The 15453-nt window shown below is 37.2% G+C and overlaps 2 protein-coding genes across 3 annotated transcripts; one reads left to right on the top strand and one right to left on the bottom strand.

The window, feature by feature from the left end:
* The first annotated feature begins 6031 nt into the window (after window positions 1–6031).
* LOC113705623 (F-box protein PP2-A13) lies at window positions 6032–8725 on the top strand. 2 transcript variants are annotated; one of them, XM_027227535.2, is made up of 3 exons: window positions 6032–6623; window positions 6948–7066; window positions 7986–8725. In XM_027227535.2, exons 1-3 carry the CDS (start codon window positions 6279–6281, stop codon window positions 8413–8415), a joined length of 894 nt encoding a protein of 297 aa, XP_027083336.1. In that variant the 5' UTR covers window positions 6032–6278; the 3' UTR covers window positions 8416–8725. The 2 variants fall into 2 exon arrangements, with proteins under 2 accessions (XP_027083336.1, XP_027083337.1); XM_027227536.2 differs by having other exon boundaries at window positions 6134–6623; window positions 6951–7066; window positions 7986–8515.
* Window positions 8726–9704: 979 nt separating this feature from the next.
* On the bottom strand, window positions 9705–15390 carry LOC140013901 (probable transcriptional regulator SLK3). The gene is made up of 10 exons (XM_072064139.1): window positions 15213–15390; window positions 13562–14520; window positions 13255–13386; window positions 13037–13085; window positions 12579–12793; window positions 12434–12502; window positions 11932–12032; window positions 11130–11223; window positions 10963–11032; window positions 9705–10674 (listed from the first exon to the last, which is right to left on the bottom strand). Exons 1-10 carry the CDS (start codon window positions 15361–15363, stop codon window positions 9878–9880), a joined length of 2637 nt encoding a protein of 878 aa, XP_071920240.1. The 5' UTR covers window positions 15364–15390; the 3' UTR covers window positions 9705–9877.
* Window positions 15391–15453: the final 63 nt, after the last annotated feature.

Here is a 15453-nt window from a genome sequence, read left to right as displayed (position 1 = left end):
AAGTATGCATTTTAATTGTTAGATGAAAGAGCAAGGACAGGGACAAGAATATTTCATTACTCACCTCGAATGAATTAAAAAAAAAAAAAAAGAAACAGTAAATGTTGGACATCATTTTCCGTGCTGAAAACTATTTGAGTCAGATTTGTTTACTGTCACTGCAGCCATTACAACATTTAGATAATAAATATTACTCGAGTGGTGAATCATTAGCTAATATGATGTTCTTCAATGTACTGTATATAGATTCTTGTAGCTTATCTTAACAAAGAATCTCCATTAGAGTTAACACTAGTGATGTATTTTTGGCACTTACCATTTGTGCTAACAAATACTTGTTTGATGGTCTTTAATGCAGTGATAGATTCTCATATCTTACTTTAACAAAGCATCTCCGTCAGAGTTGACACTTGATAGTTGATACTACTCCTTCCATCCCGATAAGTTTGACGCTCTTCGGATACCGTGTTTTTTTTTTTTTTTTTTTATTAACAGTCACTTAAATTTGCTTGGTTTCCTTTCATATCCCTATTTGTAACCAGCTTATAATGAAAGAACGAATGCAATTGTGGACCCTTAATTGCTTTGGTAATCTATTGATAACCATTTGAAGTTTACACAGCTTCAAGCTCTAGAGTTATTATAGTTTCGTGCAAAGGACGCTCCGCTATTTTAGCAATCTCGGTAAAGATGGGATGTATCATTTGGGACCCACAATAATTATTAAAACCTCTCCTGACCATGTGAACAAAGGGCAATGCTTAGAAAGACATTAAATTTATTTATCCATTTTTAATAAGAGACATAATTTTGGGACGGACTGAAAAGGAAAGTATGACACTTTCAATGGGACGGAGGGAGTAATTTTTTTTGACATTTATCACTTGTGCTGACAGCTTTACTGGTACGAGGTGTGGACAACCTTAATTGTCCGATATATCTTGTCTTTCTTATGACTGGATTCGTCTATAATACACTATCACAAAAATTTAAGTTTTGGTGACTTAATAGATTGCTACGAGTTAGAAAAAAAAAATTTTCTTTTTATGACATAAAACTAGTGATAGTATGTAAGGTTTTAAGTCACAAAAAATTATAGTCTTGATTTACAATTAATAGTATAGCATTTATTTGTGAGTCACAATTGATCTTCTTATTATTCTGTCAGTGATCCTTATTTGCAAATCATAAGGAGATCACAAATCTGTCTGTGACTTGTATCATACTTTTTATGACAAATTTCATTAGTCACGATAACCAGCTTTTCCTTGTAGACGGTGCTTTTTATAGTTTATGCATCGGTGGCTAAAATTTTCGGTAATTCTTTTCCCCTGCAAACCTATGAGAAAGATTATTCTCTACCGCTTCTTCTTAAGAAGTCTTTGTTCCCTAAGTTGAAAGTTGAAACCTCAATATTTTGGGTTTGGGTAAAATTTTCAATTGCTTGCTCACCCTTTATAAATTTTACTATCATTTATGCACTTGGAAGAAGCTAAAAGGGTTCATAAATATATCATTTTCCAATTACTTGGTGTCCTAATCAAGCCCACCAAATAAAAGTATATTGGTAAATCAGAGGTTACTTCTCTGGGTTTTATTTTTTCTTTGTTTTCTTCTTAAAACTTTTATTTTTTTTATTTATTAAATTACCGCTAATTTCACAATCAACCCTGCACTTGATTATCCTTACCAATTTGAATAGAAATGAAGACATGCCCTTCGCGTACAAGGATACATATAATATATGGTGAGACAACGATGTCCGTCCAATAGAATGATACATATGGTGATTGCTGAGACAGCTGTGTCTGTCATAGACTTGGAAATTTGCCTTCCCTGATTGGACAACTATTAATCACATCCGTTGAATCCTTGAACTTGTATTGCGTTGCAACTTTAACGAGGGAATAGCAGCACTTTTTTTTTTTTTTTTTTTTTAAAAGAGCAGCCAGAGTTTTTGCATGGACATATGTTTTACTAGACTAAATTTGAATTTCCTAACTCTTCAAATACTTGCTTTTTCAACTTTTATTAGAATTTTTGTAAGGGTTTTTTTTTTTTTTTAACGAATGCTTAACAGAGACACTGATTAATACATTTAAATCATAACTAATCTATAATATAAATACATACACTAAAAATTATGACCTTTCATTAATTGCATTTATATACTTTCTTCTCGAAGGGTTTATGAATATCTCATCTTCCAAATACTACTCAGTAGTGCAGGAATTCCCTTTTGCCAAAGCACGTCTTTTTTGATCGTACAGCGTTTTCTGCTGCTTACAGCTAGGTTGGCTACTGAAGATTTTGACGTGGGTTCAGCAAGTTTGTACTCTTTGAAAGGTACGTGGGGATTGAATGAATGTACAACATCTTATAGCAACTAATTAACGGCTTATAAAAGTTTCGTCTTGAGTTCACCAATGAGAATGCATCGTTGATAGGTGATATTGCGAGGTCTATGTATATCCCAGGCTGTCGAGCATGCAGATAACCAGACAGTACATAATAGACAACTTGATGGTACGTAATAGACATCTTGGTAGCTAATTGTTGCCATGTATTTTGCAAGATATTTCTGATACCTTTCTGAAGGATGATCTTCATAGTTCACAACCGTGTAAGAACGGCCACACATCTTATATATGCCATCACTTCCAATGCGATTGCCACTAAGATGTTCCAATGCTTATTTTAGTTACTAGCCCAAAATAAATAGGATAGTTTGGATGTCCGAGAGAATATCTAGTGTTCAAGTTTGTTTTTGATTATTTTTACGAGTTTGAAATTTTGTTTAAATTTGATTTGTTTACCTCTTGAACTGAATTCGATCGAACTTTCATCGCGTCGAATTCGAGCCAAGCTCAAATAGTTTGAATTTTTTACATATAAATTTCATTTATATGTTAATCGAGTTAAATTTGAGTCAGAACTTAAAAGCTCATCGTATACAATATACTGCTCAAATTTGATTTGACTGACTAACGAACAAACTAGATTCGAACAAACTCTTACTGAACTAAACTTAATTTGAGTTTCAAATGGGTTGATTCGTCTTTCAATCGATGTTTTTCAATCAATGTTTTGGAAAATGAACAGAATGGATCGGTCGAATCACGAATCAATCATGGCTTCGGCTCCGGCTCGATTTAATGGATAATCCAAAGATTCAATAAATAATCCAAACAATTAATTGAACCGATCAAATTCAATCATTGTAATTCAATCAGATGAATAGACGTGCATCAACAAGTACTGCTATGCTATCCACCGTCCGTTCGTTCGTTCGTATTGACCGCTGCCGCCGTGCCCTCCCTTCGTGCTTTCACATTCACACCTGTGGCGGGCGAAGTTTTATTTGGCTGGCGGGCCTGTAGTCAAATGTATCGACTGCTGGCCTGAAAATTGCAAGGCTTTCTTTTCTGTTTCTGATTCTTTCTCCGCGGTCCAGGAAGGATCGCAGGGCAAACTGGCCGGTCAATTAATTACTTAATTAGTAGCTAAAGAAATCGACATCATGTGCCTTAAGCACTTGGCGTCTTGACTGACTGACTAATATTAGGTACTACTTGCATTGCACGCCACTAATCGCTGCTTTGTCTCTCCACGACGTAAACACCTAAAAAGAGAAGAAAAGCAATAATTTCAAGATTCCAAAAGCAATAATTTCAACAAATGACCCTATACCATTGAGTAGTGCTCAGCAACGTGAAAATAATTATGTCGAGTAGTGCATTCCTACAAATAAAAAATTTGTTCGGATATCATATTAATATATAATATCAGAAGGATAATTATCGTAATACTACTGCTGCTGCGCTGACCACTTTGTCCTCATCCTCCATCGATCTGGAAGAGGGCACCAAATCAAATGGTCCGCGTGTCGAACACGGCAAAATCCACCCACTTTATGTGGTTGACAAATTCTGCTGACTCAGGCACACGATGGGGTGGCTGGGCATCGGATGATTTGGATCATCATCACCATGCCTTGAACTGCTTTAGACTTTAAATATGGCTTTATCACTTATCCCAAACGACTGATCAGCAGGCCATAATAATAAAATAATACAACCTAGGATCCTACCTAGTACTAGAGTGGCATTCTTTTTATATCTCTCTCTCTCACACACACACACATATATATATATATATATATATATATATATATATATATGTATATAGATAGATGGATACGTACAAGCTGGGATCCGCATTGAGAATGAGATTTTAACTCATTAAAAAATCATTAAAAAATCATTGAGAGAGATTGAAAGGGCTATCATATTAAGAAGCACCCCTTTTTGACAAATGTTTCTACTTGGAGCATTCTAGTAGGCGTTTGTACGGTTCTTGGTATTTTCTGGGAGGCCATGCTTCATAGTTCAAACTAGCAGCTACTTGGGGCAGGTAATATATGATCTAGTATCTTCTTCATGGACTTCTACATTCTTAATTATCGTATAGCATTTGGTTTTGACGATTAGAAGGGAAAAGGACAAGAAAACCAACGAAAACATATATAGAAAGCCTCCAACATTCAGTCGTGTGCGTCGTGTGTGCGTGTATATATATATATATATATATATATATATATATATATATATATATATATATATATATATGTATAAAAAGTTGAATTGAAAATTGTGTTTATAATGCAAGCGAAATAGTGGTGTTTAGATGACTCAAAAACCTAGCCTAGAAGTCTAGAACGCGACTGCCTGCCAAATTCGGACTCACCAAATTTAGTGTGACAAGATTCATTGTTGATACCTGAATTGATTATGATTAGAATGGCAACTAACATTGGGTGCATATAGAATCATTATTCTAATTAAAATCTGAGTACTGTTTGTTTAGCCCAACATGAAATCAATTACAGCCACAAAATTCCCGTATGAATTTTATCCAATTTTTCTGTGGGTACAAGTACAACACACGGATGGAAACGTAATTACACCGATGAAGCTAGTGAAAATTGTCGGCAGGGAATGCTTTGAACAAATTATCGGGTAGTTAAAAACTGCTGCCAGTTTCTTTTTCCATGTGCCACCATTACCAAACCCTTTGGTTCTTTTCTTTATTTTCTGCCCTGCAGGTTTTAACAGCATCTGGTAGGAAAACATTTTATTATTATATCCTTTTGTTCTCTCCATTCCATTTTTACGTGAGACATGTCCTAGTAATAATACTACTACTAGGAAAACTTTGTTGTTGTTAATGAAAATCAAGCACCAGGATTTCGATTACTCGCGCTTCTATAGGAGTGCTAACCTAATTTTGTTGTGTCAGTTCCAGTAATTTTGACTGTTGAAAAAAATCAAGCAATTAAAAGGCTGCTATATACTATAAATCATGTCATGTCATGTCAAGGCACATGAATTTCAAAGCACTTTTATTTATTCCATGAATTATAGATCTTAATTCCATTCTAGATCTCGAAGCACTTTTTATTTATTCTGGGAATTCTACAGCTAAATTAGTCCTAGACATTCGCTCTTGCCCCATTAAAAGATAACAAAATATTCTAGAGCAAAATGCACTGACAAGAATATTAGACCATGAAAGAGCTATTCTGGGATTCTATGTGCCCAAGCAAATATAATATTCCTCTCTTCATAAATAAAACTACAACTCCTAACTGTTATGACAAAATGTAGAAAAAAGAAATAAAGACGGAGAAATGGAAGCAACCAAAAAAATCAGCTACTACTAGAGTAATTAGCCATCACTTGAGTTCTTTTAGATGTAGATCAAGAAATTAAGTTTCTTGACTTGCGCTTCGATGATAATTCAATTCCCTTCTATTTTTCCTTAATCAACAAAAAAGATTAAATGCTTCAATAGCATGAATTTAAATCCTTGATTTTACAGGAAACATGTTTAAGGCACTTGTACCAGGTTAGCCATCCGGACCAAACTTTTTTCCTGACAGAAGAAAAGAAGAAAAACAAAAGAAATGGAAAACGCGGCAAAAGGGGGGGAAAATATATATATATATATACGGAAGAAGAATAAAAGAAATCAAGTAGAATAAGTCATATGCAATTCCCTTGCATCGTCACCATGTATATCTAACTGGCGGTCTGACACAATTTGTCTTCCTTCGTCCCATTTCCCTTCCAAATTTCTGTCTCCACTTTCTTATATATCCTGTGCATCCCTTAAAATTCCGCAGACCTAAAATCAATTGATCTAGCTGAAATACCAGCAGAGAAAATCAGCAAAAAACAGAAAAGAAAAATTCAATCTGGGGGCTAAATTCTTGATTGATGGGCGCTGCTTTTTCCATGTTATTTTCAAGCACAAACACCCCTGCAGCTCCAGCATCAAAGCTAGGCTTAGGGGACTTGCCTGAGAGTTGTGTGGCGTCTGTTCTTTTGTACTTGGACCCTCCAGAGATCTGTAAGCTTGCAATGTTGAACAGGGCTTTTAGGGGGGCTTCTTCTGCTGATTTTGTTTGGGAATCAAAGTTGCCTCTCAATTATGGTTCTGTTATTGATAGAGTTGCAGATGATGGTTGGAAACAGGGTTGTGATGATTTTCCTAAGAATTTGTGTAAAAGGGACATTTATTCAAGGCTCTGTAGACCCAAATCTTTCGATGGTGGCACCAAGGTTCGATCTTTCTCAAGCAACTTTCTTCTCTTTTATTTTAAATTAATTTGGGTTCCATGTCTATTGTTGTACAAGAATTTGTTATGAAGCCTATGTATTTGTTTGTTGGTTTTCTGGGCTTTTTATTTTGAGCTGGTATTGATCTTTAGTCAAAAAAAAAAAAAAAAAACATAGAAATGATAAAAACAAATTGGTTCTTTATTTGGTTTTCCCTTGTTTGTGTGTTATTATCCCAAGAGAGGATTTTTTGTGATATAATTTGTGGAATCAAGATTACATGAAATATTGTCTTGTGTTATTGATCTTGATGTATTTTTTGTGCAGAAGGTCTGGTTGGATAAAAGTAGTGGAAAGTTTTGTTTGTCAATTTCTTCAAATGGGCTGGCCATAACAGGCATTGATGATAGGAGATACTGGAGTCGTTTGCAGACCGAAGAATCAAGGTGAGAATCTGGAATTTTTGTTCGCGTGTTGTTCTTATAGCAGAAGTTGAAGTTTGTACAATTTCTTGATGCATCTTTTTAAAATCAGCTGATCGAACTTCAACTATCTGCTCGGCATTTTTTGGTTGAAATCCTCCCAGTAAAAGGTTCTTTGCTTCATTTTTCCCCCCTTTCCGTGTTAGTTTTATCATCTTTTAGTGTTGCTCTGCAAGCATGTGATTTCTCATTGTTTTATGTGGTTTTCGGGTACATATGCTCTGCAATATTAATAGCCGATGTTTGGGTACATATGCACTGCAATCTTGTCTTGGACTTCAAGTCTGATTCTGTCTACATGGTTTGACAAGACTTTTTTTTTGGTAACTGGGAGGTATTGAAAGGACCTTCTACTTACAGTTCCTCTCTCCCCTATCTTACCACCCAACCCTATCCTCTCTCCCCTACATGGTTTGACAAGTCTTATTTGAATGAAGTACATAAACTTCAGCTCCTAAATGTCCTTCTTTGTATACATACTCGATTTTGCTAGTTGGCTCTTAGCATTATACCAGGACCTAAACTTCACTTTATAATGATTGGAGATCTTGCTATTGTATAATCTACTAAAGGAATGATGAGAACATTTCAAGGAAAAAAGATGCTTTAGTTAGCTGCAGAGGCTGAGTCGTGTTGACTTTTTCACCTTCTTTAGGCTTGATGTTCTGATCTCCATTACCATGGATTGTAAGTAATAAGCACTTTCTTCGTGCTGATTTTACTTAATGATGAAGTGTATCATACTTAGTATTTAATTTCAAAATTTTGTTTTTACAAGGGTCTAGCGGCTCATGAGATCTATGTACTTCTTCATGGTTCTTTCTTATTAGTTTTAGGCTACACTACCCAATTGTTACCGCCTAACCACGTCCGTTTGTTATAGATTCCGTTCAGTTGCATATCTCCAGCAAATCTGGTGGCTTGAAGTTGATGGAGAAGTTGAGTTTCCCTTTCCAGCAGGGTCATATAGCCTTTTTTTCCGGCTGCAATTAGGACGTACTTCGAAGCGATTTGGTCGTCGGGTTTGTAACACCGAGCATGTTCATGGTTGGGATAAAAAGCCAGTAAGGTTCCAACTTTCTACTTCAGATGGTCAGCAGGGCACAACACAGTGCTATATCAATGAACCAGGAAGATGGATCTACTACCATGCGGGAGATTTTGCTGTTGTTGATCCTAGCACATCAATGAAGGTCAAGTTTTCAATGACACAGATTGATTGCACACACACAAAAGGTGGTCTTTGTGTGGACTCCGTGTTTGTATATCCTAGTGAATTCAAGGAGAGGTTAAAGCTTTGTCAAATGCAGTAGCCCTCTGAGTTCAAGGAGAGGTTAAGCCTTTTTTAAATGCAGTAACCCTCTTGGTAATTTAGATTGTAGTCGTCCTAGATTCAGCCTATATGGCAGCCAATAGAGTCCTAAGTAGCCAAGGTAATGTGCATATTAATACCTTGGCATTTTTGTGTTTATCTTTGTAAATCACTTCAAGCGCCTGAGAAGGAGCTTGCCTGTCTATTTAGCAGAGTCCTTTCTGTCTATCCAATAAATATGACTTGGTCTTCTAAGAGATCAAAATTGTGGATGAGATAAATGAGTGGATTTGATTTTCCGAGCTTGACAAGTTTCTGATGTTAGATTTCCTGTAATTTAAATAAAGTACCATCACCCCCGTTCGAGCATTATTTACCCGTATGTTGTGGATGAATGAGATTTGGGATCTCTTACAGCTGTGGATTTAAATGGTTCGTCTGTCACTTGTGCTAACAACTCCACCCGAAGCTAAGCCGAAGGTTACTTTATATTTGGGAGTTTTTTCAGCCTAAAAATGTGGTGTCAGAACTCAGAAGTGCCGGACGCTTGGAATCCAGGCACTGATTTCTAGCATTACTTGTTTCGGTGCATATGAACTTCCGGTGGAGTAAACTAAGGGATCTAGAGCAGTGAACATATGTTGGATTCTGGCGTCGGTAGATCCCTTTATCTCAACGTATCATGTAACGAGTCAAGGAAGTCATCCTAGCATTTGTCTCCATTGGACTGGCACAGACTTAGATGAATTACTTGCTTGGGAAAAAACATATATATGACGGAAGAACCATCGAGATATTCGCTCCAATGGGTATCGCAGAAACACAAAAAAGACCCCTCGTCCTGGTAGGTCGCATTTCATCTTCAAGCAAATGATTGTTAATTCACCCTGGCAGCTTATATACTCTGCTTTATGTCTCAAAATCAGCAAAAATGCTCCTTTTGTACCCAAAAAGCAAATCACAAGAGAGGAATTATCGAAGACATTCGCTTCTTAGGATCCTCTGTTTTTGCAGAGCGTGCAAGTATAGAGAATTACCAATGCTATGTGCATCAAACCATGTAGAACATCGGACGCTTGCTGCCATTCACCATCCGCAGAGGCCGGAACGCTGCTCATATCATAATCCAAGTTCTCCTTTGCAGGCTGCTGCTGATATTTCAGCCAAAGCAATCATTTTCCTAGTAATCTAAACTTAACAAGAAAATTCATCAGAATTTGACAAAAATAAAATAAAACAAAAGCAGTTAAAAAGAATGTCAACAACCAGACATTTAGCTCCAGCCTCAGGTTGAAAAAGATGGGTATTACTATATTCAGGTTTGATTCACTTCGGACCAACAGTTAAGATATGTCATAAACTTCAAAGTTATGAAACCACATTTACAAAATTTGTACTCCACAAAGGTTTCTATCATGAATTTCCCTCGATGAGTATGAGCTTTCCATATGCATAGCTACAAGTCACTTTTTCGAGAACTGACCACCCATAAAAGCTTCAGGAACCTCCGGAAGGTCTGGTTCTCTTTTGATTGCAGGACTCGGGTTGCTGCCACTAATTTTGAGAGTATTAATATTGGACGTAGTCCTAGATATGCCACCGCTCCCTGGGACATCAGCCAAAAGATTTGCCTGTGCTGGGGCAGCATCTGTACCATAACCAAAACCTGGCCTCGCTGTACCTCTAACCCTGGCAGTAGTAGGCAAGCCACTGAGGATATTTGCGTTGAACTCATGCAAGGCTTGGTCCTGCTTTCCAGGTGTATTCTGCAGCCCTTTGGCTCTGCTCTCAGCCACCATCTCCTGAAGCCACTTATCTATCATCTGTTTCTTTATGTCACTAATTGCTTCATAAGTCCGTGCACTGGGCAACCTACTGAGCATTGAGTTGTCAAGTGGTGCAGGATTATTGGACTGACGCAGAAATGGAGAAGATGTAGCTCTTTGGCTAAAATTGCCAATCAAGCATGACTGCTCTGTCTCTGTAGTACTTCCTTTTGTGTTTAATATATTTCCCCATGCTGTTTTCTGATGGTAATGAGCCAACATAGATCCCACATCTCCTGAGCCAGACAAAACTCCACCGGTCATATGGGCGTCACTATGGTGGATTTCAGGACCAAGATGCATGGCCATTGACCTAATCCCATCTGTCTGCATGTCCTGACAGCTCCCTTGCTTCAATGTTTCCTGCTTCACATTCTGTACATTTCTCCACATATCTGTCTTGGTGCCTGCATGAGGATAAGTCTGCAAGCTCTCTACAGAAGAAAGATTGCATTAACAATGACAAATGGACAGCTGATAACAAGATATGCCTTGAAAGGAAACATGATTGTAACAAGTACTACAAAATGCAACAGCTCTAGGGACGCAGAGATTGGACTATCAAAGCTGGTTTCAGTTATTAGGATACTTTATCTCCCCTTAAATGACTGTACTTTACAACTCCCCCCAAACCTCACCACAAAATGGATAGGAAGCCTGCAGTTATATTGAGATACAACCTAGCCAAAAAAAAAATGCTTAGGATAGTATCATGTGCATACCAATTGGTCCAATTCTTCTTTTAATGCTAAAATCCATGAGATCTTTCATGCTGTTGACAACATCAATGATCTGTTGATGGGAATCAAAGCACACAATGAGAAATAAAACATTAAGAAACAAAGCAATTCACTCACAGATCTCGGTCTAAACCAAAGAAATGTCAAACCTGAAAGCATCTGACGTGTCTTTTAGAAAATCCCAAGTCATTCAGAATTGGTAAATCCAAATGCTTTGCTAGTTGATGCACAGATTTAAGAAACCTAGACAAAGGAAGGTGTTTGAGCCCTCTTAACAGTTGGGAAGGTGTTTGAGCGCTCTTAACAGTTGTTCCCATATTTGTAAAATGCTCAATACAAAGCAAAATGTGTTATTCACAAATAAACAAAGGGACACAGAAACACAACCATCTCAGAGAGGCTCATCAACTGCAAACACCAAAGCATGTAGTAGCCTCTTATAATATGCAATATTCTTAAACTTACTAGTTCACTCCCAGAATTATGACTACTATTTCATGCATTGATTATTATCAACAAAATATCTTAAAAGATAGCTAAAGCACAAACAAGTCGCACGTTGAAAAAGAAAAAAAAAAAGTCCCAACACCATATGGTCTCTTCATGTTTGTATGTTCACAATTCCAGCATTTCATCAATCATAAATAGGTTCATGGATTCTAAACAATGCTGCAGCACATTAAGAAATCGCAGAGTACATCCCTCATTCAAATATATCTGGCGGTGCTCTGAGATTCTCTCTTTTGTTCTTATCCTTCTATGTGAATGGTATGCTTATGTATGTATTCTTCTTTTGAGTTATTTTTTTCCTTTTTGGTCAACCCAAGGATGGGGTTCAGTGGGGGAGCAGGATCGGTTAGGTTTCCTTTTACCAGATGCAACTTTGCCAAATTTGTTCCAAGATAGAAACACTTGGATTTTAGTATAAATAAGTCAACATGTTGTACTTACATATTGCAATTTCCTTGCACTTCCGCGGCTGGGACCCTACGAGGTGCAGGATTGCCATGGGAGCATTGATATTTATGAGCAGCATAGACTAACTGATTAACCTGAAAAATGGCATAGATTTTTGTTTAAAGCTCATTATGCAAGAACTAGATGCTAATATCTTTCTCTTATTTACAAATCATTTTCCATGTTTATCAGATCAATGCTTGAAAAACAAAATTAAAGGTAGACAAAGCCTTTAAAGCAAACTCTTATCCTATAGTAAGCAAGCAAATTGCAAAATACTGATATCCTACACTTAACACTTCAATTTGGTGGAGACCCCTACAATTTTTCAGCTGCTTCGGTTAGTGTTTCTCTTTGCTAATTGCAGCCTCAGTGTGTACAGAAAAGTCTTTGAAATCAGTTTTATTTGTCCCAGAAAATGAAGAAAGCTTCTTCCATGCACGTGTAAAATAGCAAGGTTAGGAAAATCTTGCGACTATCTGACAGAATTTCATACCTGGGGTGCAACTAATCGACGGGGCACATATTCTTCATGATGGTGTGCACAGAATTCCCAGGATAATATCTGAAGATGATCATCAAATGAAATTAGAAATGGAAATCCAGCTTAGCAGCCTTTTGCATAATGAAAAGTAGCTCACCTTCAAGTCGTGTCTAAAAATAACACGAAGTTTACCCTCTCGGACAACACGGAATTGTTCGTATATGCTCTCTTGTATCGCTTTCCCATATTCTAACATCATTATGCCAGAAGAAAGCCTACACTCTCGAGGAAACTCAAGAAAGAGAATTTCCTCAAGAGTACCACTCTCGAATTTCATTTTGCAAAGCCTGGGGAGTATCTCAAAACTTGCCTCTGCCAATCGAGAAAAGAACAAGTAAAGAGGAATCATAAACTGCACATTCTACTCACTAAAGCAAATGCTAGGTTTCTAAGTGAATGAACATTTGCAATGAACAGGTCAAGGGAATGACTGAAAGACAAAAGTAAAATACAAATAATTTTTCATTGCAGCACAACAGAATAGTGAGGTCCATAGAACATTTTTCTGTTCACTATTTCAAATTGGGGCTACAAATGCACAACTAGTTTGCTTACCAAACCCTTTTCCTGATTTTGTACCACATATGTCACAGCACCAGCTATCCTGAGAAGCAAAATAAGCAGCAAAAAACTTAAGAAGCACAATATGCAAAATTTTCTAAAAGAAGCTATCTGATGGATAAGCATGAAATTGACATAAATTGAGTACAGAGAACCATTGAAGTTAATTTGTCAGCCTAAAGGCAGATTGCATGTATTGTATGGATACTGACCATAGTCCCCAAGGAAAGAACACCAAGAACATTTTTCCCAACATTTTCATATGAAGATAAACACCATCTTTCTTTAGCTCCAGGAGCATAGAACTCTAACACAAATTTCCTCCAGTAGACAATACTGTTATCCTGCAAACGATGATATCAAACTTAGCCCCATCAAGCTTCAGAAAGACAATCAGTGAAATGGAAAACGAAAGATATGATACATGTTCTTGAGGATGCATGAGGAGAAGGATTTGTAGAATGCCAAACAACTTCCTTAATAAAATAAATGAGCAAGAAACTCATTTGGAATAACAACCTTTGGTCGATGCAACAGATGATGTATATATTGAGTCAATCTTTGGGAACAAATCCCATCACCGGTGGACTGAATGGAAGAAGTTTGATGAGTGGCCCGATATGGCAACTGATTCTTCATCTGCTGTCCTGACTGGGGGGAATGAGCTCCGAGCGAGTTTGGACTAGAATGCAGAATCTGATGTAGAAATTGATTCTGCAATTGATGCTGGATTAATGCCTTCAGCTGTGGACTATTATCTTGCAATTGATCAATGTCATTCCTTGATAGTAGGCATTGAACCGCTTGTTGCTGTAATGAATAAGCTGGATTTAAATTCATACTAGAATTGTTCAATGCCTGTTTCAGAGTATTAGGTTCCTGTTGTATCCCAATAGGAAGTGAATGAAGGTGGCTTTGTGTTTTAGGTTCAATGAGAGTAGTAGAGCCTGCCGTTTGGTGTAATTTCCGCCTTTTATGCCCTTGTTGGTTGCTTTGATCCACAAGAGTATTTTGATGGCACACAGGAGAAGCTTCCAATGGTAAACCGCTTAAATTTCTGGATGAGAATGGCACCAGTGAAGAGAGTAAGTTAAGGTAAGGCTCCATGTTGGCATTGCCAGTCTTGTCCAAAAATGCTCCACTAGGCAACAAGTTGGTATCAGCATGCAAAGAATTTATGTCAACTGTATTCAGAGCTTTGCCAAGACTAGTTGGATTTTCGTTCCTGGAGGCCATATTTGCATTCAATTCTGCTATTTCAACTATTGAAAGCGGCGAGTCTCCTGGCAAAGTGCCCACAACTTCTTTTCTATGTGAAATGCTAGCACTTGAAGACTTGAGAAAAACATCATTTTCCTTACTATGTACTGCAGCAGGTATAGCCAATTGGTGGTTGGAATTCAGGTATGCATCTACACGCATGCAGATTGATGATGACCCCAAGCTCAATGAACCAATACGATACTTGCAAAAAGGCACTACAAAAAATTGCCATATCAACCAGACACATAAATACATAATCACGGCCACTTACCAGAAATTGAAGACTTACTGGAAAATCCTTCAAGAAAATAAAAATCAATTTTTTCTTCGATAACATGCTCGAGGACATCCCACCCGAGACAAGATCATATTAGAAAATAATTAAAAGATCACATGAAAAGCAGAGAAATTAAAAGATTATAAAATGCAAAGCTCGCAATTAACACATGCAATCCTATATACCTATCCGAAATGGAATACGACAAAATTCCTCCTCAGCACCACTTATCACATACAAGCAAAACCCACATCGTTATTTCAAGGAAACTAAAAAGTTCCCCCAAAAAAAATAAATTTTCAAACTCACCTTCATTGTATACATTAACCCTGCACCAAAACGCAATTCCAAGTACGACCCATTATTTTCTTCTTAGCGAATCGTTTAAATCTTTCTAAAAAACAACATATTCCAAACCTTCATTTCTTGCTCAATATTTCTCTACCTAATCAACCAAAAAACAAAAAACAAGAAAGAAAGAAAGAAAGAAAAACTCAATCAAGTAACTGCAAGAAAATGTTGTTTGACGTTTTTACATTCTCCCATCATCCAAAGCAAAAACTAAAAAGAACCAAGAAACAAGAATTAACCCCCCAAAAAAGAAAAAAGAAATCACAAGTAAATGCTAACCTTGAGAGACTGAAAGGTTTGGAGAGTTACGCGCCAAGGTGTCTATAACTCCATAGTCCACTGCTCCGAGTAAGCGTTGGGAGTGTCGTCTTATAAGAGGCGCGGGAAGGGAAAATGAGAATGAGTAAGAAGGATTGGTGTGACCGGCCATTGCCGGTAGATGGGCCCATGCTTTACAGTGGTTTGGAGGATACTGATAAAGACACGCGTCGGTCACATAGGAGGCCAAATGCACTGGGAG

Source organism: Coffea arabica, chromosome 8c (genome assembly GCF_036785885.1).
Source record: "Coffea arabica cultivar ET-39 chromosome 8c, Coffea Arabica ET-39 HiFi, whole genome shotgun sequence".
NCBI classification, from domain to species: Eukaryota; Viridiplantae; Streptophyta; class Magnoliopsida; order Gentianales; family Rubiaceae; genus Coffea; species Coffea arabica.
Note: the sequence above shows the minus strand (reverse complement) of the source record. Positions and strands in the feature narration are given on the sequence as shown.

What these genes read in the sequence shown, in the direction of transcription:
- LOC140013901 (XM_072064139.1), bottom strand. Translation starts at nt 15,363, where the DNA reads ATGGCCGGTCACACCAATCCTTCTTACTCATTCTCATTTTCCCTTCCC. An exon ending in AAACCTTTCAGTCTCTCAAG is followed by an intron (nt 14,521 to 15,212) that starts GTTAGCATTTAC and finishes AATTTTTTGTAG; the next exon opens with TGCCTTTTTGCAAGTATCGT. An exon ending in ATCTGTTGCATCGACCAAAG is followed by an intron (nt 13,387 to 13,561) that starts GTTGTTATTCCA and finishes CATCGTTTGCAG; the next exon opens with GATAACAGTATTGTCTACTG.
- LOC113705623 (XM_027227535.2), top strand. Translation starts at nt 6,279, where the DNA reads ATGGGCGCTGCTTTTTCCATGTTATTTTCAAGCACAAACACCCCTGCA. An exon ending in CTTTCGATGGTGGCACCAAG is followed by an intron (nt 6,624 to 6,947) that starts GTTCGATCTTTC and finishes TTTTTTGTGCAG; the next exon opens with AAGGTCTGGTTGGATAAAAG. An exon ending in TTGCAGACCGAAGAATCAAG is followed by an intron (nt 7,067 to 7,985) that starts GTGAGAATCTGG and finishes CGTTTGTTATAG; the next exon opens with ATTCCGTTCAGTTGCATATC.